At 32.1% G+C, this 26,903-nt stretch overlaps 7 protein-coding genes and 1 long non-coding RNA gene across 24 annotated transcripts in view; 2 read left to right on the top strand and 6 right to left on the bottom strand.

Annotated features, from left to right (window-relative positions):
- Positions 1-2,938, bottom strand: part of LOC124956103 — a 7,033-nt gene extending 4,095 nt beyond the window's left edge. For 4 of the 5 annotated variants that reach the window (XR_007103093.1, XR_007103094.1, XR_007103096.1 and 1 more), the window contains exons 1-2: positions 281-2,938; position 1 (exon numbers count right to left, since the gene is read on the bottom strand). The exon at position 1 is cut by the window's left edge and continues 391 nt beyond it. This is a non-coding gene — a long non-coding RNA (uncharacterized LOC124956103). The remainder of the gene's footprint in view (positions 2-280) is intronic. The other variant, XR_007103095.1, reaches the window with a different exon arrangement.
- LOC124956100 (protein pinocchio) overlaps positions 1-5,105 on the bottom strand; it is an 11,774-nt gene extending 6,669 nt beyond the window's left edge. For 2 of the 3 annotated variants that reach the window (XM_047511497.1, XM_047511498.1), the window contains exons 1-2: positions 4,967-5,105; positions 3,253-3,453 (exon numbers count right to left, since the gene is read on the bottom strand). In XM_047511497.1, coding sequence (XP_047367453.1) covers positions 3,253-3,453; positions 4,967-5,021 — 256 coding nt within the window. In that variant the 5' untranslated portion in view covers positions 5,022-5,105. Of the gene's footprint in view, positions 1-3,252; positions 3,454-4,023; positions 4,205-4,966 lie in introns of those variants that run through there. The other variant, XM_047511499.1, reaches the window with a different exon arrangement.
- On the bottom strand, positions 5,017-7,733 carry LOC124956096 (multivesicular body subunit 12A). 4 transcript variants are annotated; one of them, XM_047511489.1, is made up of 9 exons: positions 7,125-7,733; positions 6,867-7,038; positions 6,554-6,688; positions 6,279-6,477; positions 6,048-6,192; positions 5,861-5,944; positions 5,441-5,789; positions 5,304-5,354; positions 5,017-5,159 (listed from the first exon to the last, which is right to left on the bottom strand). In XM_047511489.1, the coding sequence occupies exons 3-9, from the start codon at positions 6,677-6,679 to the stop codon at positions 5,124-5,126; spliced, it is 990 nt and encodes a 329-aa protein (XP_047367445.1). In that variant the 5' UTR covers positions 6,680-6,688; positions 6,867-7,038; positions 7,125-7,733; the 3' UTR covers positions 5,017-5,123. The 4 variants fall into 4 exon arrangements, with proteins under 4 accessions (XP_047367445.1, XP_047367447.1, XP_047367446.1 ...); XM_047511491.1 differs by lacking the exons at positions 6,867-7,038; positions 7,125-7,733 and adding an exon at positions 6,828-6,848 and having other exon boundaries at positions 5,441-5,610; positions 5,683-5,789; XM_047511490.1 differs by lacking the exon at positions 6,867-7,038 and having other exon boundaries at positions 6,554-6,699.
- Positions 7,734-7,877: 144 nt separating this feature from the next.
- On the bottom strand, positions 7,878-9,083 carry LOC124956101 (40S ribosomal protein S16-like). The gene is made up of 5 exons (XM_047511500.1): positions 8,969-9,083; positions 8,784-8,828; positions 8,560-8,691; positions 8,211-8,325; positions 7,878-8,108 (listed from the first exon to the last, which is right to left on the bottom strand). Exons 1-5 carry the CDS (start codon positions 8,975-8,977, stop codon positions 7,963-7,965), a joined length of 447 nt encoding a protein of 148 aa, XP_047367456.1. The 5' UTR covers positions 8,978-9,083; the 3' UTR covers positions 7,878-7,962.
- A 333-nt stretch (positions 9,084-9,416) lies between these two features.
- LOC124956094 (vacuolar fusion protein MON1 homolog A) lies at positions 9,417-12,153 on the top strand. Its single transcript, XM_047511480.1, has 7 exons — positions 9,417-9,907; positions 10,049-10,371; positions 10,470-10,713; positions 10,804-11,088; positions 11,171-11,361; positions 11,449-11,551; positions 11,632-12,153. The coding sequence occupies exons 1-7, from the start codon at positions 9,632-9,634 to the stop codon at positions 11,770-11,772; spliced, it is 1,563 nt and encodes a 520-aa protein (XP_047367436.1). The 5' UTR covers positions 9,417-9,631; the 3' UTR covers positions 11,773-12,153.
- On the bottom strand, positions 11,100-14,237 carry LOC124956098 (pre-mRNA-splicing factor 38). 2 transcript variants are annotated; one of them, XM_047511493.1, is made up of 4 exons: positions 13,758-14,237; positions 13,283-13,650; positions 12,798-13,206; positions 11,100-11,379 (listed from the first exon to the last, which is right to left on the bottom strand). In XM_047511493.1, the coding sequence occupies exons 1-3, from the start codon at positions 13,919-13,921 to the stop codon at positions 12,821-12,823; spliced, it is 918 nt and encodes a 305-aa protein (XP_047367449.1). In that variant the 5' UTR covers positions 13,922-14,237; the 3' UTR covers positions 11,100-11,379; positions 12,798-12,820. The 2 variants fall into 2 exon arrangements, with proteins under 2 accessions (XP_047367449.1, XP_047367448.1); XM_047511492.1 differs by lacking the exon at positions 11,100-11,379 and having other exon boundaries at positions 12,021-13,206; positions 13,758-14,230.
- Positions 14,238-14,449: 212 nt separating this feature from the next.
- On the top strand, positions 14,450-18,033 carry LOC124956099 (LHFPL tetraspan subfamily member 3 protein-like). Of its 2 annotated transcripts, XM_047511494.1 has the most exons (5): positions 14,471-15,078; positions 15,328-15,522; positions 16,909-16,996; positions 17,069-17,223; positions 17,543-18,027. In XM_047511494.1, the coding sequence occupies exons 1-5, from the start codon at positions 14,865-14,867 to the stop codon at positions 17,773-17,775; spliced, it is 885 nt and encodes a 294-aa protein (XP_047367450.1). In that variant the 5' UTR covers positions 14,471-14,864; the 3' UTR covers positions 17,776-18,027. The 2 variants fall into 2 exon arrangements, with proteins under 2 accessions (XP_047367452.1, XP_047367450.1); XM_047511496.1 differs by lacking the exon at positions 15,328-15,522 and having other exon boundaries at positions 14,450-15,078; positions 17,543-18,033.
- Positions 18,034-18,074: 41 nt separating this feature from the next.
- Positions 18,075-26,903, bottom strand: part of LOC124956095 (paired box protein Pax-9) — a 35,277-nt gene continuing 26,448 nt past the window's right edge. For 5 of the 6 annotated variants that reach the window (XM_047511483.1, XM_047511486.1, XM_047511484.1 and 2 more), the window contains 3 exons: positions 21,820-22,066; positions 20,412-20,580; positions 18,075-20,331 (listed from right to left, as the gene is read on the bottom strand). In XM_047511483.1, the coding sequence (XP_047367439.1) occupies positions 19,815-20,331; positions 20,412-20,580; positions 21,820-22,066 (933 nt within the window). In that variant the 3' untranslated portion in view covers positions 18,075-19,814. The remainder of the gene's footprint in view (positions 20,332-20,411; positions 20,581-21,819; positions 22,067-26,903) is intronic. The other variant, XM_047511487.1, reaches the window with a different exon arrangement.

Genomic DNA, 26,903 nt, shown 5'->3' with positions numbered 1-26,903 from the left:
TCTAAAAAAAATTCTTTCTATGTATGATTCATATGGAAAAGAATTTGGTATCAATATGTCTAAGAAGTTAAAGTATAAAGGCAAAATATATCTTTCAAGTAATAAATGACTTTTCTTAATAAATTTTTGCTTGAAATTTAATAACTTTAATATAAATATACTAATAAATTAAAGTACAAATATTTGGATTCATTATTTTCTTTTGTATAATTTTTTGGATATTTCATAATTTAGTAAGAAAACATCAATGAGTTTAAAATACAAAAGGAAAAATGTTTACCTTGATTATTTTCTTGACAAATTTTCCTGTAATTTGCTTGAACATGGATAATCAATATATGTATCATACATATGTATGATTTGATAAAATTCCATTTAGTTTTAAGTAATCTGCATAGATTAGTTTAACGATCACGTGATAGATTCTCTTTATCAATCGACGTTTTTCCTCGTTCAATTCTTGGAAATACACTTTTAAAATCCCCAAATTTAATAAAAAAAGAAATAAGAAAAAAAAAAGACAAAAATATAAAAAGCATTTTTATTTGTGCGATTAAATGGAGAATCATTAGGAACATCCTTCGAGCAAAGTCATGGATCGTTGTTACGTCAGAATATTTCTGTCGCGTAGTTAGCAAAGTCGTCGTACGATCAGCCAAGCGCCAACAAGCCAAGACCTTGAAACCTTTTTCCTCTTCTCGTAGCCGAGCAACTTGATTAAAGTTTATTGGACTAATGAATACCGATAAGAGACTCGGTTGATATACGGAGACGAATAAAACTGTGTGTGTATGTGTAAGATAGGATATACACAGAGAGACAGAGAGACAGAGAGAGAGAGAGAGAGAGAGAGAGAGAGAGAGAGAGAGAGAGAGAGAGAGAAAGAAACAGACAGCAGACAAGGATAGAGACATACTATTACCACGTGACTCGCTAGTGTCATTGGACTGCTCTCATTTGTTTACAAATAATATTAAGCGACGCACATCAATATTAATCCACGAATGACGAATTAATTATTGAAAAAATTCTAAGGAATAAAAGAATTTATCAATTCTATCAAAATTTACCAATTAGATGATCACTCGGAAATAGTATGGGTTCAATTCTCGTGAGATACATTCTAACCTATAATTATTCCCCTTTAGAGGCCGAAGCTTGACCTTTAAAAAAATTCCTTTTATTACTCATGACACGAGAAGAACTTTCCTCTCTCGCCCGATTGAAAATTTATTAGTAATTCTATCAAAGTCCAACGACGATCCTTAACATTGAATGCTTCTTTTTTTTTTTTCTCGCCTACTTTAACTAACTTCCGTAAAAGGTAATTCGAAAGGAGAGAAAATCGATAGGTTAAGGTTCATACTTAATGACTTTTCTAATAACTTTGGTTTCCCTAACGAGATCATAGAATGTATTTAATATGTTTTGTTTTAATCGAAATTACAATAATTTCAAATAAATCTTATTACTATTATTATATTATTATTACTACTATTGTATTTTAGTAATTTAATAAAAATTTACCTTACTTTTTTTATCGGAATTAATAGTAAAAATAATTGAACAAAATGATTCAACTAAAACAAAGAAATCTTACAATCAGATTCGAGAAAATTCGACAATCGACAATATTGCATGATTCGTGCGTGTGCGTGTGGACGCGTGTGTGCGTGCATTAAAGAGAAATCGATCGTATTTGAAGAAATCAAAGAGCTTGCACGTGTCCATCGTGTGATCACATGTTTCAAAGCTCGTAACGTTCCATTCAGGTTGTGACCCTTGATGACGAGAAGGTTAGGCTATCGTTCACTTCCTTCGTTTAAGGAAATTGCCTATCCCCTTTTGCGCGTGTGTCTGGAATATTGCAACATGGTAGACACGAACGACACGAGAAAACCGAAATAGAACTTGGATTTCCTTGAATGACCGCTAGACGAGTTGTCTCGAATTTAAAATTAAAATTAAAAATAAAAAGAAAAAGAAAACAAAAGACAAAGTCCTCTCTCTCTCTCTCTCTGTCTCTCTCAATCTCTATCCAGCTATCTTTCTATCTATCTCGCTTCCTCCCACTTTTCCTCTCTCATTCTCCATCGATAATGTAGTTATCATATGTGAACTGAACATGTTACTCTGAAGTAGTCGATGACAAGATAAAAGATTGATATATAATCGCCAAATACAAAAGAGACGTGTTTATCCTCAAAAAACAAAAGCAGGGTCTTGTTTTATCGAGATGATTGTACACTACTTTCTCTGTTTAATAAAGAAAAAGAACAAACAAAAATTATTATCTCGAAATCTATCATAACACATAAATGACATAAACCGTCGAACAAGTTAGAAGGTTGTAAATTAAGTAACATACGTGGGGGTCTTCGATAAACTTTCCGACCTATATCAGCGGAAAATTACGTTTACTCTCTTTCGCTTTCTTATCTTTTCACAATGATGACATCAAAGCTGACGAAAAATATTCTTATCTCAAAGAATAATTTTTCTTTTATTCTAATAAATAACTAAAATATTTATTGATACAAATAGTTCGAATATACTATTATCTATCAAAATATTTTTAGTAATATATTAATAGAAATTGCAGAGGCTTAACAACTTTTTACTGGTCGACCAAACTATTCATGTATTGCCATCTAGCGTCGACCGTTCGAACTATACTGCCAATAAAAAAAATATTCAACTCACTATATTCGTCCAAATTCTAAGATTTAAAGAAAATAGAAACAAGTTATGAAGATATACATTAGTTCTATTCATCTCCATCCATCCATCCATTGCTACTACATTCCATAATGGGCTTCAGCCTTCTTCAGGAGTTTGCATCAATTATTCAATCCGGCTTTTCTTCTTGAAGTTTCCGGTGGGTTTAACAAGTGGGTTTTTGCGAGATTGGGTTGTCAGTCCAACACTCAACCCCTATTAGTCGCTTTTTACGACAAGCAGGGGATACTGTGGATATATTCTATCCCCGACCCACAGGGGAAGTTATCTTTCTAAACAAAAAAAAAAAAAAAAAAAAATCGATCGGTAAAATAGAATCTCTCGTTGTCATAAAAAAAAAAAGAAAGAAAGAAAGAAAGAAATTATATATTATGTTAGTAAGAATTGTAACAACATGACTGGTAAGGATAAATCGTGCTCGGCAAGTTAAAATTCCAAGGAAATTTTTAGAAAGTTCCAACACAGCTTCGCAATAATATTCATGACGGAACATATGGAATATATTATACTCACGTTTGTCGACTCCGAAGGTAATGTCGGTAAAATGCATGCTACGAAGGACGGCCTGTGTAACCACGATATGCGTAACCTTAGGAGCAAAGTCCGGGTCGTCGGCATCGAAGGACACGTTCTCTTCGAATTCAGTCATTGTTCCTTCCATTTTTCTACAATTTTCTTTAATGTGACGCTGTTTCTCTTTCCTCGAGTTAAGTCCTAATAAAAATAAAAAGAAAAACAAAATCTATATTCCATTACCTTCACTTTCATGAATTTATTGAATTTCATCAAAATAATGAAATTTTTTAGATCTTCGTTTCCTTCAATCCTGCCTGCATCATTTTTTTTTTGGCATAAAGTCATTTCATTTACATGCAGTTATATATATGATGAATAATAATACGAGGTCGTTCTGCTTAACGATACGGAAGTTAGCATTTTATTATTCAAGACCAACAACGGTCATACCTTCGTGGGAATTCTTCCGTATTACTTAAGATATCGATCTATCATATTTTCTCGAATTTTGTTGCAAGATTTACAATAATCGAATAATAAAAACCCTAAAAAAAGAATTATTGACGAGTTCTAACATTTTTTTTTGTATTTTAATGTTTCCATAGAAACGTATGCCAAAAAATATTCATTGTATTATACCTTATATATATATATATATATATATATATATATACACATATTTGTTTATTATGTATAATTTATATTATTTCATTGTATATAATTACGATACTTTCATTTCATCTAAAAAACAGAAAAGAAAATAATTACCTATCATTCGCACGAAGACATTGACTACTTGAAAGAAACACCGTACTTCTCGACAAACTGCGTAGTAATGGTGTTCGGCGCGAATTCTCGAATAGTCGCATGCGATTCCTACGCATGCGCATTAACGTCAGTCTTACCGAGCAATCTCTCGATCTTATACAGGATTTTTTTATTTTCTATTGTCGTCGATTATTTTTTAAGATTGCGTTATTACAACGATAACATTTATAATATTATTCATATATATTTTAAAATAAAATAACTCGCCAGTATGTGTAAGTGTTTCTATTGATATTAATGAAAACTATTATCTGTAGGATGAAATTCACCATCTTCCACCTTGATACGTTCCTGGACAAAGAACTAACTTGAAAATAATCATAATTATTATCTTGTATTCCATCGATTAGCACCTAGATATACGCCACGAGTTTCTGATAACATTATATAATATATAATTATTAATTTGATTTTGCGTTTATCTGCTTAAATTGCATTAAAAGAATGTATGTACTGTCATTCAGTTAAGTTTCCTTTACCTTTAGACATATTACAAGGAAGTTGTAACTATAAATTGTCTGTAAAATTAAAAATGGCTTTATTGAATTTCACATTTGATTATGACATAGGAATATACCGAATACAACTTTAAATATTCTATAATACTTTTTTAAACAAAACGTATGGTACAGTTATTCATATATATATATATATATATATATATATATATATATATATATATATATATATATATACATATATATATATATACATACACATATATATATATATATATATATACACTTTCTAATATCTATAAAAATACAACGCAATTCTATAAAAATACAACACTAATTGTCACTGGTATCAAAATCTAAATATGGGCATTGGAAGAAGATGTATTTGAGAAAAGTGTGTGTAGCGTTTAATTCATACAGCTTACCATAGAGAATGCATAAACTGATATCCCTTGGTTGGAAATTAGTATAATCACTCATTCAGGCACTCTATTACACTCGACTATATAGTCAGTACGGATGAATAGACAACAAATGAAATGTATGATTTTATCATACAAATAATTTGGCACATTGGTATTTTCAAGTTTCTCTTTCCGCACGAAAATCGTAGCAAAACTGAAATAAATCATTTTAATACAAAATCAATTATCATCGTTGAAGTTCGTATATCTTTTAAACAGAAAAAATAAATAAATAAATAAATATATATATATATATATATATGTGTGTGTGTGTGTGTGTGTGTGTATATATATATACCTCTTTGTCCAAATCTTTTTGCGTCCAAATTTTGATTGTAGGAAATTTATACTAGAAAGGGAAGACACATTTTGATTGATTACGTACAAATGTTGTAAATAAAAATTTCTATTCTTTAATAATAACTTTTCACTTACACTGGCAGAATCAGAATGAATATTAAGACGAGGATTGAGAATGAATGGGACTCCATCTAAATCGGAAGAACCTGGCAGTGTACCATAAATTGGAATGGAACCAATGACCGAAGTAGTAGGAGGTTGAGGTGCAGGTCTCGTAGGCCTCAACCTCGCGCTAGGACTTAAAACTTCGTAATCCCTATCATTAGATTCGTCTGTATCCTTTCCAATGGCGGGTGTTCCAATTTGAGAATAAATACCATTATTTGGTTTGGGAGAAAACTTCGGTTTAGGTGGCCTCTCGGGTGGTACTCGATGAGGTGTTCCATTGGAAGGATTTGGAGAAGCATTTTGCATTAAAAATTTACTGAGGTAAAAAAATTGAAAATCATTAGAAATATCAAATTATGTTATATTTTGTAAATAATTTTCACTTACTCTATGTTAATATATGATTGAGAATTTGGTTGTCCGTTTGTTATATCCACGGTTTTATAACAAACGCATACTCCATTTATTATACTGTTGTTTTGTTAAAAGAAAATTATATTAAAAATATTTTCTATTATTATAATAATCGAGGATGTAGAAACTTGAATAGTTAACAAAATTAAAAATAACATACCCAGCTGCAGCGAAACCATTTGGTGCCATCTTCGATGCCTTATGTACAATTCTACTACATATGATTATATCTGTTACAGCTTTAGAACACAAATCCTTGTTTTTAATTTTATAACACAATTGTTTTTTCCTCCATGCCTTCTGCACTGCAGAATGTAGTATTACATTATATTATGAAAAATCAAACATTATTAAATTTGAAGATTTGGAGATATTAGAAAAATATACTCACTCGAATCTACGGTATGCGAGATAATGCTATATCCTTCTGGAGGCATTTCTCGTTCATTGATAATGGTGATATCTTCCACAATGCAATGAGGTAAACCTTCGGTCTTTGAAAAGCATATGTATCTACCTTTCTTTTTTATGAATAATCCAGTTTCTCTCCATAAATCGGCATCGGTATCCTGATCATATGTTCTAGATACCTTAGAAAAACAAACATAAGTACAAAATGAATATAATTTGAAAATAATGTCATTTAATATCCAATATAAAACTTACGACTGTAAAATTTGGTGGACATTTCTCTATATCCTCAATAATACTAATGGCAGTGATGGGTCTATCATCTGGCAGAACGGTAGATAATTGATGAACTAACATTTTGCTACTGCTTTTCTTTGACATTACTGTAATCTATAAAAAGACTATTTATTTATATAAATTATATATATATATATATGTATATATATATATATATAAATTAAAGCTCCAAGGCATAACCATTTGAACGAAGAAACACAATGATAGAATGTAATTCATGAATTTCGCATACTTGGTAAAAATGGTAAAGATACATTCAAAATAACTTGACCTTTCGTCCGTTTCTTCGATCGATAAAAAAACTACATTAAATAAGGCACAAAATATTATCTTCATATCATAAAGTGATTATATTTTTCGGATCCTCATTGAAAAAAAGTAAGATAAAAGCTGTGTTTATCTTTTGTTGTGACGTCTCTCTAGCAACTGGACTCTCTTCAAAACTATTTCGATGTGAACATATATTGCTAAAGCTCAATATCTATAAATAAATTTACGCAATTGACTGTTATTTATCTTTTTAACTCACCTTCTCACGAAAGATTAGAGCATTGAAAAATTTACAATGGCCGCATAGTCGGCCGTTTTTCTTTTCTACCAGCTCTTAATTAGTCGATCAATTAGCTCCAATGAGAGCGACACGTCAAGTTTCTTTCGAACAACTCAGCCCCTAACTCTATCTCTCACGACAGAGCAATTACTTCGTTCGTATCTTTGTATGCGATTCTACCAAGATTCAAACTCTTGTAGAAGAATAAGTTTCCTTAGTACGGCTTCAGTGTCGCTAGACTTCGCTGGTGTCTCTTGTCAGTCATGCTTGCCGACTGAGCGATTTAATAAATTCATTCGATGAGTATTTTTATCAGATTCTGTATATATTTATAAATACCTAACGCATGTATAACTCTTTTTAGACAGACTAACGTTTTAATTTTTTAATGAAATAAGAAAAATTAATTGAATTTTGTTTGTAATATCTTTGTCGTCGTCAGAGAGCACATGTCTCTTTTTTTTTTTTCTTTCTTTTATAAAAGCTTAACTCGTTCGCAGGATTGGCCAATTCTATGTAAATATATCATTCCATATAAAGTATATCATCATTCTTCGTAGAAAACGATTTACAAGTAATCTAAAAAAAGAAAAAAGAAGAAAAGAAAAAGGGAATATATTTTTATTTCTCTAACCTGCGCTACAACTAATCCAAACCAATTTTTTTTTTTTTTTCTTTTTTTTTTTCTATCTAGCTTAGGAAAAAGTTTGAAAAACAAAAAATTACACGTCGTCCATTTATAATCACATCTGTGCAGGGAGATTTTCTTCTTTTTTATTCAATGATATAAACATTATGCAATATGATAAACAACATATTAACGATACGACTTTTGGTACCGTGCTCTTGCTCCTGGACCACCAAACTTTTTTGGTTCGCATCTCCTTGGATCTGCGACCAGAAGAGTACGATCATATTGAATAAGAATATCTTTTATATCCTTCTTGCTGGCCTCATCGACATCTACAAATGCGATACAATATTTCTGAATGCGTAACGTACGTAGAGATAAATAAAAATGAAAGATATATGAATGCATATGTAGTTGGTATATAATTCACTTACATTTCTGATAATAAGCTACAAGAGCTTTGGAGATGGCTTGACGAATGGCATAAACTTGCGCCACATGACCACCTCCGTTTACTCTTACTCTGATGTCAACACCAGCGAATTTCTCCTAAAAGGTTATGATATTCGTCAATGCAATTGGAAAAACAATTCACATGCAAGTATCACTTTGCATGCAAATCTCAGAATCCTTGAACTATATGTCATGGCTATTCATATTCGGAATAATTGAACATCATCGAATAAAGTCAGTATTCAAATAAATCTGATCTCATCTATTGTATAATTATTGTTCGATTATTAATACTAATAATATACAAATATCAAACTTGTTATTCGTCACCTTTCCAAGGAGCAAAATAGGTTCTTGCAATTTGTATTGCAATACGCGAGGTTCAACCAATTCCAATGGTCTTCCATTTACCCGAAGATTTCCACGGCCTCGTTTGCAATAAGCAACTGCAGTAGCACTTTTCTATAAATAAAAAAATATATGTATGTCAATAATAGTTTACAAAAGAAACGAGCGTCATAGGGCGTTTAATGGTAACAAATTATGGCGTTTACCTTGCGTCCGAAAACTTGCACGGAATGAATCGGTTCCTTTTGTTTCTATATATATGTAAAAGAAAAAAATGTACATAATATACATATATATATATATATATATATATATACATGTATCTGTATTATTTTCATTGAAAATGAAATAAATATTATTGAATAAATTTATCAAGAAATTAGAAATTCACCTTCTGCATTCTGTCAAACACGTGTACTATCTTGGAAAATAACTACGTGAAAGGAAGTAGATCCGCTGTGGGGCAGTAACGTCGAATTACTACTACGTTAGTCAAAAATATAACTATAAAATGAAAAATCCTGGTCATCCGGTTTACAGAAAATTCAAATGATCGAATAAAATTTGTCCACGATTTATCTCACGATAAATTAAAAAAAAAAAAAAAAAAAAAAAAAAAAAAAAAAAAAAAAAAAACATTAAAATAACTTATAAAAAGAATTAATAATTTGTAATTAATCTCGTAATATGACAGAGGTTAGAAATGGAATATATTTTAAGGTTTACTTGTATAAACTCTTAAGTGTGCATTAAGTGTACATCAATGTAAAAGTTTCGAAAATAAAATCTAAATGATCTTCTTCTTTTGAAAAGTATACGTTTTATAAGGTTTGGCAAGCTTGAAAAAAAAAGAATGTATGCATCATGCTGCCTCTATCGAAAGAAACTTGAGACAGACTGATGCAAGGAGGCAGACAAAAAGCATGATGGCGCCTACTTGTACATAATTGTAGTTTAATTCATTTAATAGGCCGTCATTAAATGTACGTCGAAAATAATAATCTTATAATAGTGGGAAATAGTGGTTGTGTTCAGGGCTATTCGTCCGTGAAAAATGGCCACAAAAGAATCTGGTGTTACCATCGACGATGGTATAGCGGAACCTGGCATAGAGCCGGGTGCGTCCGCTGAAACGATGCTCGTTACAACAGATAGCTTTGAGGAATACGAACAAGAAATGAGTAGCAGTATCGACGATAGACAAATGAAGGAAAGTACGACAAGTACTATATCGGAAATTCAGGACGACGTACAAGACATTCCTATGACGCCTACTGCTAAGAGCCCTCACGATTTAAAAAAAGATGAATCCTTAGATGAATCCGATATGGTCAGTTTTCATATACTTTGTTGAGATTTAGTTGCGACAACTTCTTGTTTTATTTATTTTCTTCTCTTTTCTTTTCCTTTCTTTTCTTTTCTTTTCTTTTCTTTTCTTCGTTACTTTCATTAATATTACATCTCCTCTCAGGACGACATTGCTCATCGTTTAGGTCAAAGTAGTTTAGATGCCGATCCGTTGCGTTGTAAAATCTGGTTAGCCCAAAGGAAACACGTATTTATTTTAAGTCAAGCAGGAAAACCTATATATTCACGATACAGTTCAGAGGACAAACTAGTCACACTAATGGGTGTTATGCAAGCTCTAGTATCCTTTGTCCAAGCTGGCAGCGATATGATTAGATCTGTACACGCCGGAGATACTAATTTCGTCTTCTTCGTTAAAGGACCATTAATATTAGTTGCAGTTTCCAAAACATTGGAAAGTGTGCCTCAACTTACTTTACAGCTTACGTATGTATAGTCTTATTTGTTTTATATTGTCCATATATAACGTTAAAATTTTTTTTATATTATACACTTGTTCTATATGAAGAAAAAATTTCTTATAGATATGTATATAATCAGATAGTCTCAGTTTTAACCCAATCTCAATTAACACGAGTATACGATCTACGAAGGAACTTTGATTTGCGAAGATTATTAAGCGGCAGTGAAAGACTGATAGATCACTTATTGAATTTTATGGATAGAGAACCTGCTTTCTTTTTAGGAGCTATTAAATGTTTGCCTTTACTTCCCTCAATGAGGGCATCTATAACGCAAACTATTATACAAACCTGTGGCAAAATAAAGGTATAATCATTGTTAATTATATTAAACGTATTTCTTTATCTCTCTTATTTTAAAACTGCGAGAGGATCTAACTACAAAGAAATTTTTCAGAATTTGGTCTTTGCGATACTCTTGGCTAATAATCAATTGGTCACATTAGTTAGAATGAATAAGTTCTTTTTACATCCCGTGGATTTGCATTTAATACAAAACTTGGTCGACAGTTCAGAGTCCCTTAAGACTTTCGAAATATGGACCCCAATATGTTTGCCAAAATTTGATGCCAACGGTTATATGCACGGCCATGTCTCGTATCTGGCGGAAGATTGTCAAGCATGCTTATTATTACTTACCGTGGATAGACACGTATTCTTTGTACTTTCAGAAGCTAAACAAGTAAGCTAAGCAACATTATAAAATGAATTTTATTTCAAAGTAATATTAACATAATTTGACGTAATTAAAAACTCCTTATTAGAAAATAGTGGAGAAATTAAGGAGGACAAATTGTTTAGAAGCGATAAATGAATCTATGAATAAAACACCAATTACGACCGCGGATATCGGCCTACCTGAAATGCGGCATGTTCTGTACAAATGTAAAAGCACGGCGCAATTTTGGAGTCCTGGTCTTCAACCGCCATATACCACTGATGAGGAAATAGAACGGTCAGAAAGAAGTCAAACCTGTAAATTAAAGAAATAAAAAAAAAAAAAAGGCTCATATTAACGATTTATATGTAAACAATATTTTAGATTACTTGGACAGTATCAATGTCTGCATCACAGATTGCATTCTCCTAATCGACCATTAAAATTAATCTTTCAACAATTGGATAAAGAAACTATGTTGGCCTGGGTAAGCCATATTAGAATTGAAAGAAAAGATATGCGTCATTTTAAGTATTGATTTATAAAATCTTATGAAATTAATTTCAGGTAACCTCAGGTTTTGAAATTTATGTAACGTTCGAGCCACTGGTTACAAAGCCCGATGCAATTGATGCAGTTAGTAAACTATTGAAGTGGATAAAAAAAGAAGAAGAGAGACTATTTATATTAAATTCACCTACTTTCTAATGAGAACTTATGACATTAGCATAATCTTAGTCTCAATTAATCGAGATTATCTAATTTTCATTTACTATACGCATATAATTTTGCATCATTGCAAAGAAAGTACATATATTAATACCAAATTTAGTAAAATTTCTTTTTAGTTGAACGAAAAAGAAAGAAAGAAAGAAAGAGAGAAAGAAAGAAAAAAAAAAGAAAAAAGAAAAAAAGAAAGAAAAAGGAAAAAAAAGAAAAACAGAAAAAGAAAAAACATGATTCCTCTAATAAATATAATAATGACAATCTGCAATTTTAACGCAGTAGTTTTGGTCATACTTAAATATGAAGCCACCAAAACACATTTTGTTAAAAGTACCTGGATGCACTAACACCTTGTCGAAAGAAGTTGTATTATTTACAATTATCTTTAAGTATATAGTGATATATTTTAATTGTTACATTAAATTAGAGCGATAACTATTGAGAAATATATGAATTTCTATGCAAATGTATATATTCCTGATGATGAATAATCACAGAGATTGTATTTCTAGATAGGCTACACGACATTTATTTTAATATCTGGTATGAGTGTGTGCGTGTGCGTGTGCGTGTGCGTGTGCGTGTGCGTGCGCGTGTGCGTGTGCGTGTACCGGGGAAAAAATGCAATATTGCATTTTAATATGGAATTCGTATTTAATTTTTTATACAAACATTGACGGACTCGTGCTGACATTTATAAATACGAACGCAACTCTTAAATGCAATGTGGAATTTATTTTTCTCTTCTTCTTTTCTTAAAAACACGATTTGTACATATTATTATATACAAAAGTTATATAATGTATTTGGGGATGATCGTTATTTGGAAATATATAAAAGTAAGCTACTGTGTAGCATTTCTATCGGCGAACTTTAATACCTATTAAGATCGATGTTTGCAATTACTGTTATTGGTCAGACTGGAGAATATAGTGAAAATATAACAACCGTAGAAATGAAATTTATATTTAATCCTATCTCGTAAATAATATCAATGAAAATCTTACAAGCACGCAGCATAATTGCCAAGTCAATGCCTAGCTCTTTCACGATCTCTTCTTCGATCCCTGTCTCTTTCTCTGTCTCGATCTCTATCCCTATCTCTGTCATCTCTTCTATGTCTATCCTTATCTCTATCTTTATCCTTATGCGAGGAGGAATGGGTCTTAGGCGATTTACTTCGTTTACGTTCTCTCCTGTCTCTTTCTCTATCTCTACTTCGCGACCTTTGCTTTTCCCTATCCGATTTTTTATCCGAACGAGAATGTCTCTTGTCCCTGTCTCTGTGACGATCTCTGTCTCTATCATGATCTTCCGTTCTTTTGCGGCTTTCTTCTTTGACAGGAGGTATATCTTCGTCCTCTGACGTTTCAATTCCTTCATCCATGTCGTCTTCCAATGCCGATACTTTTGCCTCTGTAATGATAAACGCATAAAGACAAAGAATAATCCGTTTTATCTTGATATCTAATCTTAGATACAAAACTCATACCTAATTCATTATTTTCTTCTAAAACGTGACGCTTTTGGATTCTTGGCAAAATAACGTCGCACGATCTCTCTTCGCGTAGAAGCTCATCTATAAACTCATCCATATGGATCAATTCGAAAAAACCTTGCTTATTTTGTTTTCTAAGTTTTCTATTATCGTTGAACAAAGGCTCTAAATACTTGTAACAATCCAATGATGAACCTGTCAGTCGCATATAAAGCGCACCCAAAGCTCTGACATATTTGAATTCTTCGTTCTTTATGAACTCTACTATGATATCTTTTTCTGGCTGTATTTGCAACATTTTTAATATTAAACATAGAAATGGCGTCGGTTTTACATTGCCACCGTAAACTCCGCCTATGTATCTAAACAAAAGAAAAATAATATACAAGTATTACAATTACATAGGATAGATAAAATCCATAGGAATGAAATTGAAATTTGAGGTTAATGGAACATATTGTTTACTAACTTCAATTCCATGGCTTTGTCGACAAGTAACTCTGCGGTTAGCGCGAAACATTCTTCCTTCCAATATTTCGAATCGTAAACTCGAGATCTTATTATTTTCTCCACTAAATACTGTGGATTAGTACCGCGAATTGATTTCGCGTCTTTTACCGTGCGGTTCGCCATGTTAACAGATAGTTGAATTACTCGTCACTGGCGGCGCTACGTTCGCCTTTTCTATTAAAACTTTCGTCAACGACATTGTCTACGCGATAATCAGTCAATGCTTCATCTTCGACGCATCTACTCAATGAACGTGTCAACGGCTCGGAATATCATTGACGAACTTTTACGAATATACAACATTTTTTCAAATGCATGCGAGATCGAATATAAAAAATACAAGTTCGCTCAAGTTCGTGAAAATGAAGGAAATGATCTCCCTGGATGACATCGGAATAGAATTAAGATATGTTTGAAAAGAAATCTAAGAATAAATGACTAAAAGCGACGAGAGTCATCGCGTGAGAACGTCACAGGATAAAAATATTCATTGCGTCTTTCTCCCTCCAATCGGTACCTTTTTGAAAAGAAGCTTTTTAACGGTCATCTCCATTCATGGAGAGTTTGACGAGCATCTTCTTTTCTGACGTTTTCTGACGTTTTCTCAACGTTAGCGACGTAGGCGGCACCAGCCGCCATCTTAAACTGTAAGACAAGGAGAGTGTCTTTCTTCTTACGTTTCCGAAAGACTTTCAGTTCGTCGTTGGAAGAGGAGGATCGTCGTATTGGAAGGAGGAAGTGCGCGGCTTTTGTGGGAGAGTGCAACGACGATGCAAGAAAATAGACTGCTGTGATCGTTGTGATCTATACTAGTGTGTTATTTTGTGTTATTCAAAAGAAGAAAACAAATTTCAAATCGTTTCTTGTGCAACGTCGATCGTCGAACTCACCGATTCGAAGTGATACAAAAAGAGGAATTCGTTTATTATACATTGACATTTATGAAGGGAGAAGAAATAACGTATACTTATATATACAAACACCCGCACGCACACATATATAATGCGATGATGAACTGAAATAGATTACGGCGTGTATCCTTCGTAGAAAGTTACGAATCATTGAAATGGGTTCGAAAATAGAGTACGTCGAGTCGTCTCACATGTATGCAACGAATTACATACGTAATTCAAAAGCGATCGGCGTACTCTGGGGTATCTTCACCATATGCTACGCCATAATTGGTGTTGTTGCTTTCGTAACACCGGAATGGCTCGGTGATTTGGAACACGAAAATCCTGGAAGATTTGGACTCTGGACAAGATGTAGCTATGGAAATGGTAAGAAATGACGTTAAATTCTTTATTAAGTTTCTGTCTATGCAAAAATTTCTCAATTCGTGTCATTGTCTTGACTGAAACGTAGATACATCGAAAAAAAAAATTATTTGTCAATTAGACCTCGTAGACATGTTGTTGCTAATGTCCATTGACGGACTTTTTAATAAATTCACGACGTAAAATAATCTTTACTTGTTAACTTAGTAAATTAGTATTTTTCTTTTTTCTTTTTGCTTAATGACTTTTTAGGTGAATTAGGAGAGGAATGCATCGGAAGATTAGACGATCTTTCGACCATAGCCAATGTCCCATTTAGAGCCAGCACTATATTAGTTGGAATTGCAGTGATCGTTGCATTGCTCTCGATTTGTGCGATGCTACTTTTCTTTTTTTGTCAGAGCACGACCGTTTTTTATCTTTGCGGCTGGATGCAGGTAGTTTCAGGTAATCAAGGAATACACGTTGTTAAAATTGTACAATTGCGAGAGGATATTAGAAAGTACGATCCTTCTATGTCGACTCAACGCTTAGTGATGCAATCAATCCCCCTCTACCACCCACCCTATATATATATGTATATATATATATATATGTATTATTTTACATAGAATTTAAAAATCTTTTCACATATCCGGTTTCAAACGTGCGTCGGGTTTACGATAAGAACGTGACTCTTATGGTATATGCGCAGAAAATGTAGAATAGTCCGTTATGTGTAAAAGCCCATCATTGATATTTATGTATATATATATATATATATGTATATATATGTATTTGTGTTTATGTATGCATATAATACATATGTACCGTTGGCTACGCCTTCGACTATTAACATACGCGTTTTGTTGGATTTTATTACAAATGAAATAGTATAGTGTCGTCGTTTTTTAGGTTATGTTTGATCGCTGACAATCGCATGTTTCACGACTGCGAAAAAAAAGAAGAAGAAAAAAAAAAAAACCCTCAATCGTTTTAGATCAATCGAACCTTTGGACAACTTTTCCTTTTATTTATTAAAAAATAAAATAACAATGAAAAGAAAGTTAATGGAAAGTTGCTCGAGATTACTTTCTCGAAAAAGTAAAAAAAATTGAAATGAGATATTCATGTTTAGCAATCGGATACCAGCAGCTGCTGCAGCAGCGTGTGACGTGCGTTGTATTTTGAGTTCTCTGTCGTGTTGTTGGTATCATACCGAGAATCGCTCGTTCCGTTTCTATAACTAGTCACGGTGAAAGTTGCCGTTTGAAATGCGAACGAATTGAGAGAGAATGCAAAGGTTTCACCAAAGAAAATCAACTTTGCTCGATGTGTTTAGCACGTTCAACGTTCAATGCTTTTAATCTCAACAAATTAAAAATTTTTTTTTTTAATTTTTTCCTCAACTATCTCGCTATAGTGTATATATATATATATATATATATATATATATATATATATATATATATAGCACAACATTAAAAAAAAAGAATTTGTTACAATAAAATTAATATCTAAATTAAAAAACAAATATATACATAAAAGTACATACGTACTTTTTATATATACATAGTGGAACAGTTCTGTTCCCTAAATTAATCTCATCAATTCAAATGCCTTTCTCTAAATGTCATGTGACCTTAACACATTGAGCCTTTCAATAGTCAATCTCAATTATTATTATTATCAATTATTATTATTATTAGTATTATTATTATTATTATTATTGTTGTTGTTGTTATTATTATTATTATTATTATTATTATTATTATATTATTTAATATTATTTATTATTATTTATTATTATTTATTATTATTTATTATTATTATTATTTCGGTTTTGATTTGTAGCAATATGTATGGCAATTGGTGTATGTGTTTATCCACTTGGCTGGGATTCACCAGCAATTCGAGCAGTTTGTGGTGCATCTGCATCCAGGTAGAATTCTTTTATTTTATTCTCTATAGAAACTGAATTAGGCAAATTTATTTTTTGGATTTGGATTTGCAGGTACAATCCTGGAGCATGTGCAGTTAGATGGGCCATACCATTAGCTGCAATTGCTGCTCTGGATGCTACTACCTTGGCTGCTCTCGCTTTCATTCTTGCCTCGAGACATGTTAGATTACAACCAGAACCTTTCAACAATGGATCTTTGTACAAAGGTATGCGACATGATAATATCCATCTATTTATATTTTATTACATTTTTGATTCATTAATAAATTAACGAGTTTATTATAAATAAAAACTCAGAATTAATCTAATTAACTCTGTTTATAAAAAAGTAAAAAGATTTGTTATAATAGCAAAAAATAAATATAAAATATTAACATACTAATAAATTTTTTTTTATTATAGTAAAACACAATAAGATTAATAATAATAAAGTGTATATATATATATATACATATATATATATATATACATTTCTGTTTTGGGAATATCTTTATAGAAAAACTGAAGTTAATGGATTTCTTTCAGGAGAGGTCAATCCAGGTTACGTAAATGAGGCTCAAAGCGTGGCTGGCTCACGCAAATCTTTGTCCTTGAGACCAGTCCTTCTGGTAGCACCACCTGAACAAGATCGTTACAGTGAACTGTCCAGAGCTAAATCGCATTCTCATCATAGTCTTTACACGCCAGCACCTTCTCATCCGGTTCACACGGTTTCAACGAATACTTTGAATCATTCTCAACATAATTTTCAACTTTGAACAAATTTTTCTTCTTTTTTAAAGAACAAGAGTGTACATATATATATATATATATGTAATTGTCCATGACAATCTTTATTATTATTAATATTATTATTATTAATATTATTATTATTATTAATATTAATATTATTATTATTATTATTATTATTATTATTATTATTATTATTATTATTATTATTATTATTATTATTTTAAGTAATGGCTATACGTCGAATTTTTTTGAACAAAAATTATCTGGAATTTGATATATAGCTGCTAAATGATATATATATATATATATATATATATATATATATATATATATATATAAATTTTTAAATGCTCTCGTTAACGAGAAGCAACAGTGTTCAATTCTGCTCGATACTATTATATATCTTTAGATAAATAATTATATAAATGTAATAACTTTTTTAAATATTTTTTGTTTACATCGACGATAAGAAATTAAATGATTTTTACGCTGAGAATATTGCGAACAATTCAATTTATACCTTCTTTAAAATATTAGTTAATTTTTTTAAAAGCCACCAAATTATTTCAACATAATTTAAATAAATTTTAATTAACAATAATATATCTCTTAGAGGGTATGTTTGTTTTGTTAATTAGTTTAATAAAAACGATATCATTTTGACTAGTGTATTTTAATGATATTATACAGGACAATTTGAGATTACGATTATTAATTAGTCGATAATAATCGAAGGAAAAAATTGATTAAGTTTAACATCTTTGAGTTCGAAGACTCGACAAATTTTTTTTTTTTTCAGGAAAAAGAAAGTTATTGTGGATGACTATTTAGTAGAATCTTTGAGTTATCCTTATTTTCTTTCACACACTTGGTAAAGATATATAAGTCCGATCTTATAATTAAAATCATCTTTGTTAAATATATCATTGATAAATAAATAATAATAGTAAAGAAGAAGAAGAAGAAGAAGAAGAAGAAGAAGAAGAAGAATGCAATATTCAATTATCCAATTAAGTGACAGCGATTCATTCTAAACCTATAATAAATATTTCTTTGAAGAATTTTCCTAGGATAAATAAAAAAAGAAAGAAACAAAAAAGGACGAACAAAAAAGATCGATCTCCATCTTTTGTCTTTTTAAACATTAATTACACTAATTAGTCTTAATTTCTAGATTTCTTTTTCTATCAACGAAATAGATATAAGATCTCCTCCTTAAAAATTAATTGAAATAAAAACATTGTCAAGGTGGTAAATACGATTGAAACTTGTTTTAGAAATATTCTTATCATACTGAGACATTATTTTTTTTTTTTTTTTTTTTTTTCTTTAGAAGCCTTTAGATAGAAAGAGAAGAAAAGAAAGAGAAAAAAAACACCACAGCAGGATGTCGAGGCAATGTGCATTTTATAGTGCATTAATTGGACCGAGATGAAAAACGGGATAAAAGGTTTTTACAACGTTGTAAACGCAAAACTGACATTCTCTCTCTCTCTCTCTCTCTCTCTCTCTCTCTCTCTCTCTCTCTCTCTCTCTCTCTCTCTCTCTCGTTGCTATATAATTTCTCTTTCTTTCTCTCTCTCTCTCTCTCTCATGCCTGTTTTATGTCACTCTGACATTTCATAGTATTTTACACTAGTGCAACGTGTCAACGGTACAACACCAAACTCGTTTATGGCTTTACTGCATCGTGTGTCCTTTTCATATACATACATATATATATACATATATATATATATATGTATATTTTCATGTCTTCCGTGTACTCATACTTTACAGCCGTTACTTTATTACCCTTTTCGTTTAATCATTCGGACAACGATATTCATGTATTTATTCATATTTTCACTTCTTGGTCAAAATCAACAGGATTCTTACTTATCATCTTACTTTACATTTGGCGAATTCAGACGTCTATGTACCTTGGTCAAACATACATAACAACCTTTTAAAGATTAACTTAGAAATTATATATAATAAAAGTTAAATTATAGAGATCTCACAGACCTATCATACTACATCATTAAGACTAAAATCTAAATGAGATTTGTTTGTAAGATTTTCTTTAAATTTCTTTGTTCAAAATGATACCGCATGGTTGTACGACGTCTATGTTTATCAACCTAGGCCTTTTTGAGGTTGACTTTTTTTCATCTTTTTTAAGAAGTTCCTCTATCGAATAGGGATTTCGTTTTTTTTGTACCTGAGCCGGTCTATTTTCAACAGGCATTTCATTACTCGTTACTGTTGTGCTCGTCTGTTCTTTTTCTGTTTCAATAATTCTTTTTTGTTGATTTTGCTGTTGTTTGTTGTTCTGCTGTTGCTTATCTGTTTCCAATGGATTTATTGGTGGTGTCGGATGTCTTATAAATGCACTTCGATCGCTTCCTATCTTCTGACCAAGTTCTAATATAATCCTACCACTTTGAAAGGATTTATATTGATCCTGAGATTCAGCATTTTCCTCTAGGTCGCTCTTGTCTAAAGAATCATCACTTCCTGCCATAGAACTCGAACTGGATTTTAACTCCACTTGATTTTGTACTCCATTTTGATCGGTTAATCTTTCTGCATCTAGAGATCTAAAAAAAAAGGATAAAAATCAAATATTTATGTAGTATTTTCCCATTATTATATTGTTATATTTTCAAATTGAGCTTACGTTAATGATTGCATTCCATGATGTAAATGTAATGTTGTAGCTTGATATAGCGACGAATAAAAACTTGGGTTCCAAGAAGGTGTACCGTTGTTTCCTGAACTCGTTGAGATCTGTAATGGTCCTAACGCACCCGGGTAGAACAATTGATAGTCCGTCCTCATTAACGATTCTATAATAACAAAACAAAAAAATGATCGTAACTATCAGCTATTAAAGCTAAATTAAAGCTATTTATGAAAAAAAAAAAAAAAAGAAAAAAAAGGAGAAAATGAAAATTGAGCCAGATTGGTTGGTTGGTTGGCTGGGTGGTTGGCTGTTGAAAAAGAAGCTGTCAAAGTCACGTCAAGTCGAATATTTATCTTCAATCTTTCGTGCTGAATTTAATTATTGGATAGAAGTCGGCTGTTTCGAGTTTATAATACGTCACGTGAAGTTTTAACTTATCGTTTGTGGTTAATAAGTGGATCAGGTTGAAGTCAGCTGGCGCGATTTCAAGTGCCCCTAATATTATGCAACCCTTTCCATTTATTTGCTCAACTGGTCTCAGTCTGTGTGGTCTCTCTCATTTTTTATCTCTGATCTCCTTTATATAATTTGATTCTTTTTTTTAAATTATTATTAATAAATAAAATTATATAACGTGAAGTATATATTGATTTTTTACACATAAATTAACAGTTAATTTTGTTTTATGAAAAAATAAATTATGATATTAATGTTACATGGAGTCGTTCGAAATTAAAATAAAATAAATGTCTATATTTTAATTCGATTTCTATCCTTAAGGGGCTTGAAAAAAAAAAAGAATCGTCTGATGTAAAAATTGCATAGGTCACGAAAGAGAAATGATTTAAATTTGAAGATCCTTTCTCTCGGACCAGAGAAGTTTTATCGAAGTTTGCGTGTTCTTAGACTGACGAGTCAATCACGTTGAGTACCAAAGTCCTCACCAAATTTCTTCTCGACTATCGACTTTCTCCAGATTTTTTCTTCGCGGCTAAAGAAGAAGGGTAAGAAAAGAAAACGAAAAAGATAGAAAAGAAAAAGAGGATTCGATGAAGTTTTAGATCGATCTCGTGCTAAAGACAGATGATGCTTAAAGGACCGTTGATTGCGGTAAACTTATTGATCTATAAAAAAATATTTCGATACAATAATAATACCTGGAGGTATACAAAAATGATCTGAAATATATTATCATCTGAATGATAAGACAGAAATGAGTTATTTTTAATAATGCACATATTTATTTTATATATGCATTATTATTAATGCTATCACTTTTATTAACTAACAAATTATTCATCATCGGATGATAAAACAGAGGAAAATTAAAAAAAAATCCCCCAATCTAAAATATTTAAAAAATTGTAAGAAAGATAAAAAAAAAAAAAAGAATGAAAAGTACCTCTGGAAGCAACATTGGAAGAGATTTGCGAAGCATATCCAGTGGATGAGCTCCCTTCGATTCCAGGATGATCCGTATGAAGTCCACCACCCCTGAGAATTCGGTTAACCGATGAAACGGAAGGTAAGCTTTGTGGATCGCAAGCTCCTTGTCTAGCAAGTTGTTCACGTATTTCCCAGGCAAACATCGTCGGCTGTTCCTGTTTCATTCGTAGAATTTTCTTAACGACCGTAGGTGTTGCTACTTGCTGCAATTGCAATATAAACATATAAACTCTGTCTTGGTCTCTAAAAGAGAGACTTTCATTTTAACGAGAGGCCCTTCGGAAACGTTTCTCTCTCTATCTCTTTATATATATATATATATATATATATATATATATATATATATATATATATATATATGTTTCTCTCCTCTCCTAGATTTCACTTTTCTTTACTTAGAAACGTTTGCGATACCGCATTCGATACATTTCAGGAAGGATTCTACAGTGGATCGTAAAGATTTAACTTGAGGATTATCTTTTTCTTACACACGAGAAGCCATTTACATTCTTGATAGTTATATGGGGGACGATTACGAGCGAATATTTAACTTTTACGATCCACCTTTTAGTTTTCTAACTAAAATTACCTACCAAGGATATGTTCAAGATTTAATAAGTTATCCTCTCTCTCTCTCTCTCTCTCTCTCTCTCTTACATTTTTAGATATACATACAAAGTTTCTGAATAGTTTTATTAGCGATATTAATAATGTGGTATGTATTTAGGAATAAATTGATCGAGTCGCAACATCTTATTTCTCAATCGAGTTAAATGTAAATGAAATGTAAAGAATCGACAGAAAATTTGGACGGAAAGAGAATGTCCTCGGCATATGTCGAGCACAGGTGAAGAAGAGGATCCATAAGACCAGGGTCAACGATCAAGATAACCAACTAAAGTCCGGTAGGTGGGTTATAAACCTACTACATACTTTATTTCGATTTTAGACCTCCGTTTTGGGACAGTACGAGGAAGAGAACTATCGTCATCTGCCAGCCCCATTCCTGTCCAGTTCCGTCGTCTTTTCGAAGGTGAGAGAGTTACTTCAGTGTTTCTCAATCGTCAATTCCAAAGTGATTTTAATTATTTTCGATCAAAATTCCCTTTGAATTAGAATAGAGAGACCTATCGTCATCTGTTAAAATCATTTATCTCATTTTCATAGCCTCTTCGAAGGTTTCTAAAGTAGTGAGAGTTCAGTGATTCTCAATTTCAAAGTGATTCTCCGAATTTGACTTGCTAATGATCTCTTAAGAGAGGGGACTACTAATGGTATATACAACACAACAAGAGAGGAGCCGCCACTGATAATTTCATGCTAACGTTATGGAAATGTTATTCGGTTTCATACCGAGATTTTTGAGATCGTCGACTCGTGCCAAAGGCGACGAACCGGGAAAAGGGGAGGAAGAGAGAGAGAGAGAGAGAAAGATAAGAAGAGTGAATCTTCTTCTTTGCCAATTCGATCTTCCCTAATTTCTACTGAATATTTTTTGTTTCGAAATTTATTTCTAATGTATAACCTACATCTATTTATTATATATCATTTTTGCATTTTATAAATTAAGGGTTGCGTTTGGATTGCGTCTAAGTTTTAGACGCATTTAGTTCTCTTTTTCTTTCTTTCTTTCTTTTTTTCTTTAATCATTAAAAAGACAACAATTACATTCTGATTAAATCTCTATACACTATAGACCTACGTATATTATATGTATATATATAGTGTGTCCAAAAGATATTCAAATATATCTTAAGATTGAATTGTAATCAATTTTGTAATATTTCTGATATTCGAGTAGAAAGATTGAGAGTTACTGTCGAGGTACGCTACGTTTAAGGGCGGTTATGGCAAGAGCAGAGGACGGGGAGGGTCAGCCTAATAGTTTCAGAGGGTTAGGACAAGCCTCGCGTGCTACCAGGAGCATCTCAGATTCTAATCTGACACTTCCGTCGTCGTTGCCACAATTACCTCGGTCGACGTTGTGTATACGTGTCCTAATGTCGATCTCTCTCTCTCTCTCTCTCTCTCTCTCTCTCTCTCTTACTACCTCTAGCTATCCCTACATTACGAGCTACCTCTCCATACGCGTGTATTCGCTCACACGGTCGAGGAAATTGGTTTGGCAGGACGGACATATGGCGCTAAACGTTAGATAACGCAAACCGTTCGAACAGGTTGACCAACTCGGTAATTACCGCACGAACCTACAATGTCTGTGTGTGCGTGTGCGTGCGTGCGTGCGTGTGTGTGTGTGTGAGTGTGCACATCCTAGCCGATAAAGGTTATCAGGACTACCAACGATCTTCGATCCTTTCCTTTTCTATTCTGCTTGAAAGAAAGAAATAAATGATAATTAATACGTGAAATATTGATTAGAAATTTATATTATGATGAAAACTACATAAGAAAACTATATATATTTATATGAATCGATGCAATTCGTTGAATTACATGTACATATTTATCCGTATGTGCGCGTGTATACATCCTTATCGATAATTAATATGTGAAATATTAAATATAAGTTTATATTACAACGAAAACTATACAAGAACTTAAAGAACAGATTAACTTATATAAATCGATGCAATTCGTAAGAAAAAAGGAGAAATCAACAATGACTTCATTCATGCGAGAATATATTTTATATGTTCTCTTCCATCTAAATCATTCAAGTTGAAAAGTAAACATCGTAAGACTAGTCTGTTTAGATCTTAATTACCTGATAAAACTGGAAAACTGAGCGTTTTTCTTTTTATCTCTCTCTCTCTCCCTCTCTCTCTCTCCCTCTCTCTCTCTCTCTTTCTCTCTCTGCAGGTAGATAGTACTCGAAAGGATCCATCGATCCAGAAAGTTTCGATCGATAATTAAGAATAATTGAAAAATAAAAGAAAAATGTTTCATAAGGACAGTTTTGTTCCCTTAAATGTTCATTATTGTTTAGAATGTAAATTGATCTCCATATATATATATGTATATATATATACATATATATATATATATATATATATATTTAAAAATATTTATATCGATATATATTGACCTCGTTTGTCGGACTGATTGGATCATTTTGATGATAATCAGTCATCGACGAACTTGCGAACGAGTTAAGCGTGTCATTAAGGCGGGAAAATTTGAATGTTGTTCTACCTGTTAAAAAGAGATTCCTTCACAGCTGTGGTAAAAGAGTGGTGCGGGCATTACATTTACGAATGCCACGAAAAAGAGAAAAGAGAAAGGAAAGAGATCAAAGCTGGAAAGAGATAGCAGCAGATTTTTTTCGTTTTCTTTTTTTCCTTTTTTCGTCGCCCATGACGTTCCACTTTATTACCTTCGCTCCTTCGACTGGGCGTGCATTTTTCATGAGACAATTTTCTCTCTCGTGATGTCGCCCCATTATCCTTTCTCTCTCTCTCTCTCTCTCTCTCTCTCTCTCTCTCTCTCGCTATCGTATCGTATTGGAGCGCACGCGTATGCTTACAGATAACAGGCGAAAGTACTTACGAGGACACGCATCGAAAATGTTACCTCATGTGTACGGGAGAAACACGTGTAGATCGTCTCGATAGTTTGGTAATTAATTCCATAGCTCGTATGCCAAATTGAACGGTACGCATAGCTTCTAGAAATTATATTCTAGATCGATTCATCGCTGATTTTTACCTATGTTTCCTTCTATACTTTATCAACAATTTTCTATACAAAAAGAAAGTACATTTCCATTCGTTTTCTCTTACAATTATAATTTCTATCGATACGATATTTATATAAATGTTAAATCTTTTGTCGAAAAATTTGAAAAATTTGAAAATTATGAAAAAAAAAACCTTGGTATGTCTACGTGAGATTCGAACCCGCGAATCTATGTGTAGGAATCTAATACGCTACTCGTTACCCTACCGATTCTATTGACTGAACGTATGCATTTAATGGACCTACATCGAAATGTCAAAAGTTCAAATTGATTTTCTAGGAAAACAGCTGGTCACTAATGTCTCATATTTGACAGGTGTACTATAATAGACATTTTCTTTAATCTAATTATAAGACCGGTATCGTTTGAATCCTAGGATCACAGACAACTTCACTTTTTTGGTCGGTATTAAATAGTAGGCTTTCTTAATGGAAGAAATGACAATGAAAGAAAAAAGGGATATCCCTGTGTGCTAAGTGTTAATTTTATACCACACAGACACACGCTGTATCCGATTTCGAGAAAAAAAAAAAAGAAAAAAGAACAAGAAGACCACTCGTTATCCAATTATCGATCATTTTAATTATCGATCACTTTAATTACCGTAAAAGCCACTTTAAAGGTTTACTATCTTGTGATCTACCTCTTATAGCGAGAAAAAGAGAGGGGAAGTGAGAGAGAGAGAGAGAGAGAGAGAGAGAGAGAGAGAGAGAGAGAGAGAGAGAGAGAGAGAGAGAGAGAGATGCAGGTAATATCGTGATAAAGATCTCGACAGTTTCTTTTTTTCTCTCATTTTTCTTTGATCTTCGAAGCTTCGAATGATTAGGCGAAACTGATAAAATCGATATCAATAAGTATCTCATATTTTCAAGAATAAGAAGAGGAAATGTAATATTTTCAAAGATTGGGTATATCTACTATAATAAATTTTTTCATGGTTTTCTAATTTTTCTAATGCCAAGGAAAAGATGCATCCTATAAGAAATTTTTCATACGTGTGAACCGTAGAATTATATTGTCATTAGTGTGTGTGCGTGTGTGTGCGCGTAGAATCATGTGCCTAAGGGATCTATTAGCGTTGAAGTAGAATTACACTCGAAATCGTTTTCATCATTTTCTACGATATTATCAAGCACATTAGAGAACGAAGAGAATATATTTTTTTTTGTCGTTATTTAAAGAAAATTCAGTTTATATAGGATGGGCCGCAGTGTCCTACGACCAAAATTATTTCTAAAGTGATTTTATAAATCGATTACTCATTATTTTTCTCGAGATTGGCTAGACTAATTATTTTCTTTTCCCAGTATATAAAACTACAAATAAATATAAATTTTTGTATT

The sequence above is a fragment of the Vespa velutina genome, chromosome 20, assembly GCF_912470025.1.
Source record: "Vespa velutina chromosome 20, iVesVel2.1, whole genome shotgun sequence".
Classification (NCBI taxonomy): domain Eukaryota; kingdom Metazoa; phylum Arthropoda; class Insecta; order Hymenoptera; family Vespidae; genus Vespa; species Vespa velutina.
Note: the sequence above shows the minus strand (reverse complement) of the source record. Positions and strands in the feature narration are given on the sequence as shown.

Bases quoted from the DNA above. Each gene is read 5' to 3' on its own strand.
- LOC124956096 (XM_047511489.1), bottom strand. From the start codon at position 6,679: ATGTCAAAGAAAAGCAGTAGCAAAATGTTAGTTCATCAATTATCTACC. The intron at 5,790-5,860 runs GTAAGTGAAAAT...TTTTTACCTCAG, and splicing joins CAATCATATATTAACATAGA to TAAATTTTTAATGCAAAATG. The intron at 5,160-5,303 runs GTATATATATAT...GATTTATTTCAG, and splicing joins AAAAAGATTTGGACAAAGAG to TTTTGCTACGATTTTCGTGC.
- LOC124956101 (XM_047511500.1), bottom strand. The intron at 8,692-8,783 runs GTAAACGCCATA...TTTTATTTATAG, and splicing joins TGCAAGTTTTCGGACGCAAG to AAAAGTGCTACTGCAGTTGC. The intron at 8,326-8,559 runs GTGACGAATAAC...ATAACCTTTTAG, and splicing joins CTATTTTGCTCCTTGGAAAG to GAGAAATTCGCTGGTGTTGA.
- LOC124956094 (XM_047511480.1), top strand. From the start codon at position 9,632: ATGGCCACAAAAGAATCTGGTGTTACCATCGACGATGGTATAGCGGAA. The intron at 10,372-10,469 runs GTATGTATAGTC...AATTTCTTATAG, and splicing joins CAACTTACTTTACAGCTTAC to ATATGTATATAATCAGATAG. The intron at 11,362-11,448 runs GTCAGAAAGAAG...ACAATATTTTAG, and splicing joins ACTGATGAGGAAATAGAACG to ATTACTTGGACAGTATCAAT.
- LOC124956098 (XM_047511493.1), bottom strand. From the start codon at position 13,921: ATGGCGAACCGCACGGTAAAAGACGCGAAATCAATTCGCGGTACTAAT. The intron at 13,651-13,757 runs GTTAGTAAACAA...TCTTTTGTTTAG, and splicing joins GACAAAGCCATGGAATTGAA to ATACATAGGCGGAGTTTACG. The intron at 13,207-13,282 runs GTATGAGTTTTG...TTATCATTACAG, and splicing joins AGAAGAAAATAATGAATTAG to AGGCAAAAGTATCGGCATTG.
- LOC124956099 (XM_047511494.1), top strand. From the start codon at position 14,865: ATGGGTTCGAAAATAGAGTACGTCGAGTCGTCTCACATGTATGCAACG. The intron at 15,079-15,327 runs GTAAGAAATGAC...ATGACTTTTTAG, and splicing joins AAGATGTAGCTATGGAAATG to GTGAATTAGGAGAGGAATGC. The intron at 15,523-16,908 runs GTAATCAAGGAA...TTTGATTTGTAG, and splicing joins CTGGATGCAGGTAGTTTCAG to CAATATGTATGGCAATTGGT.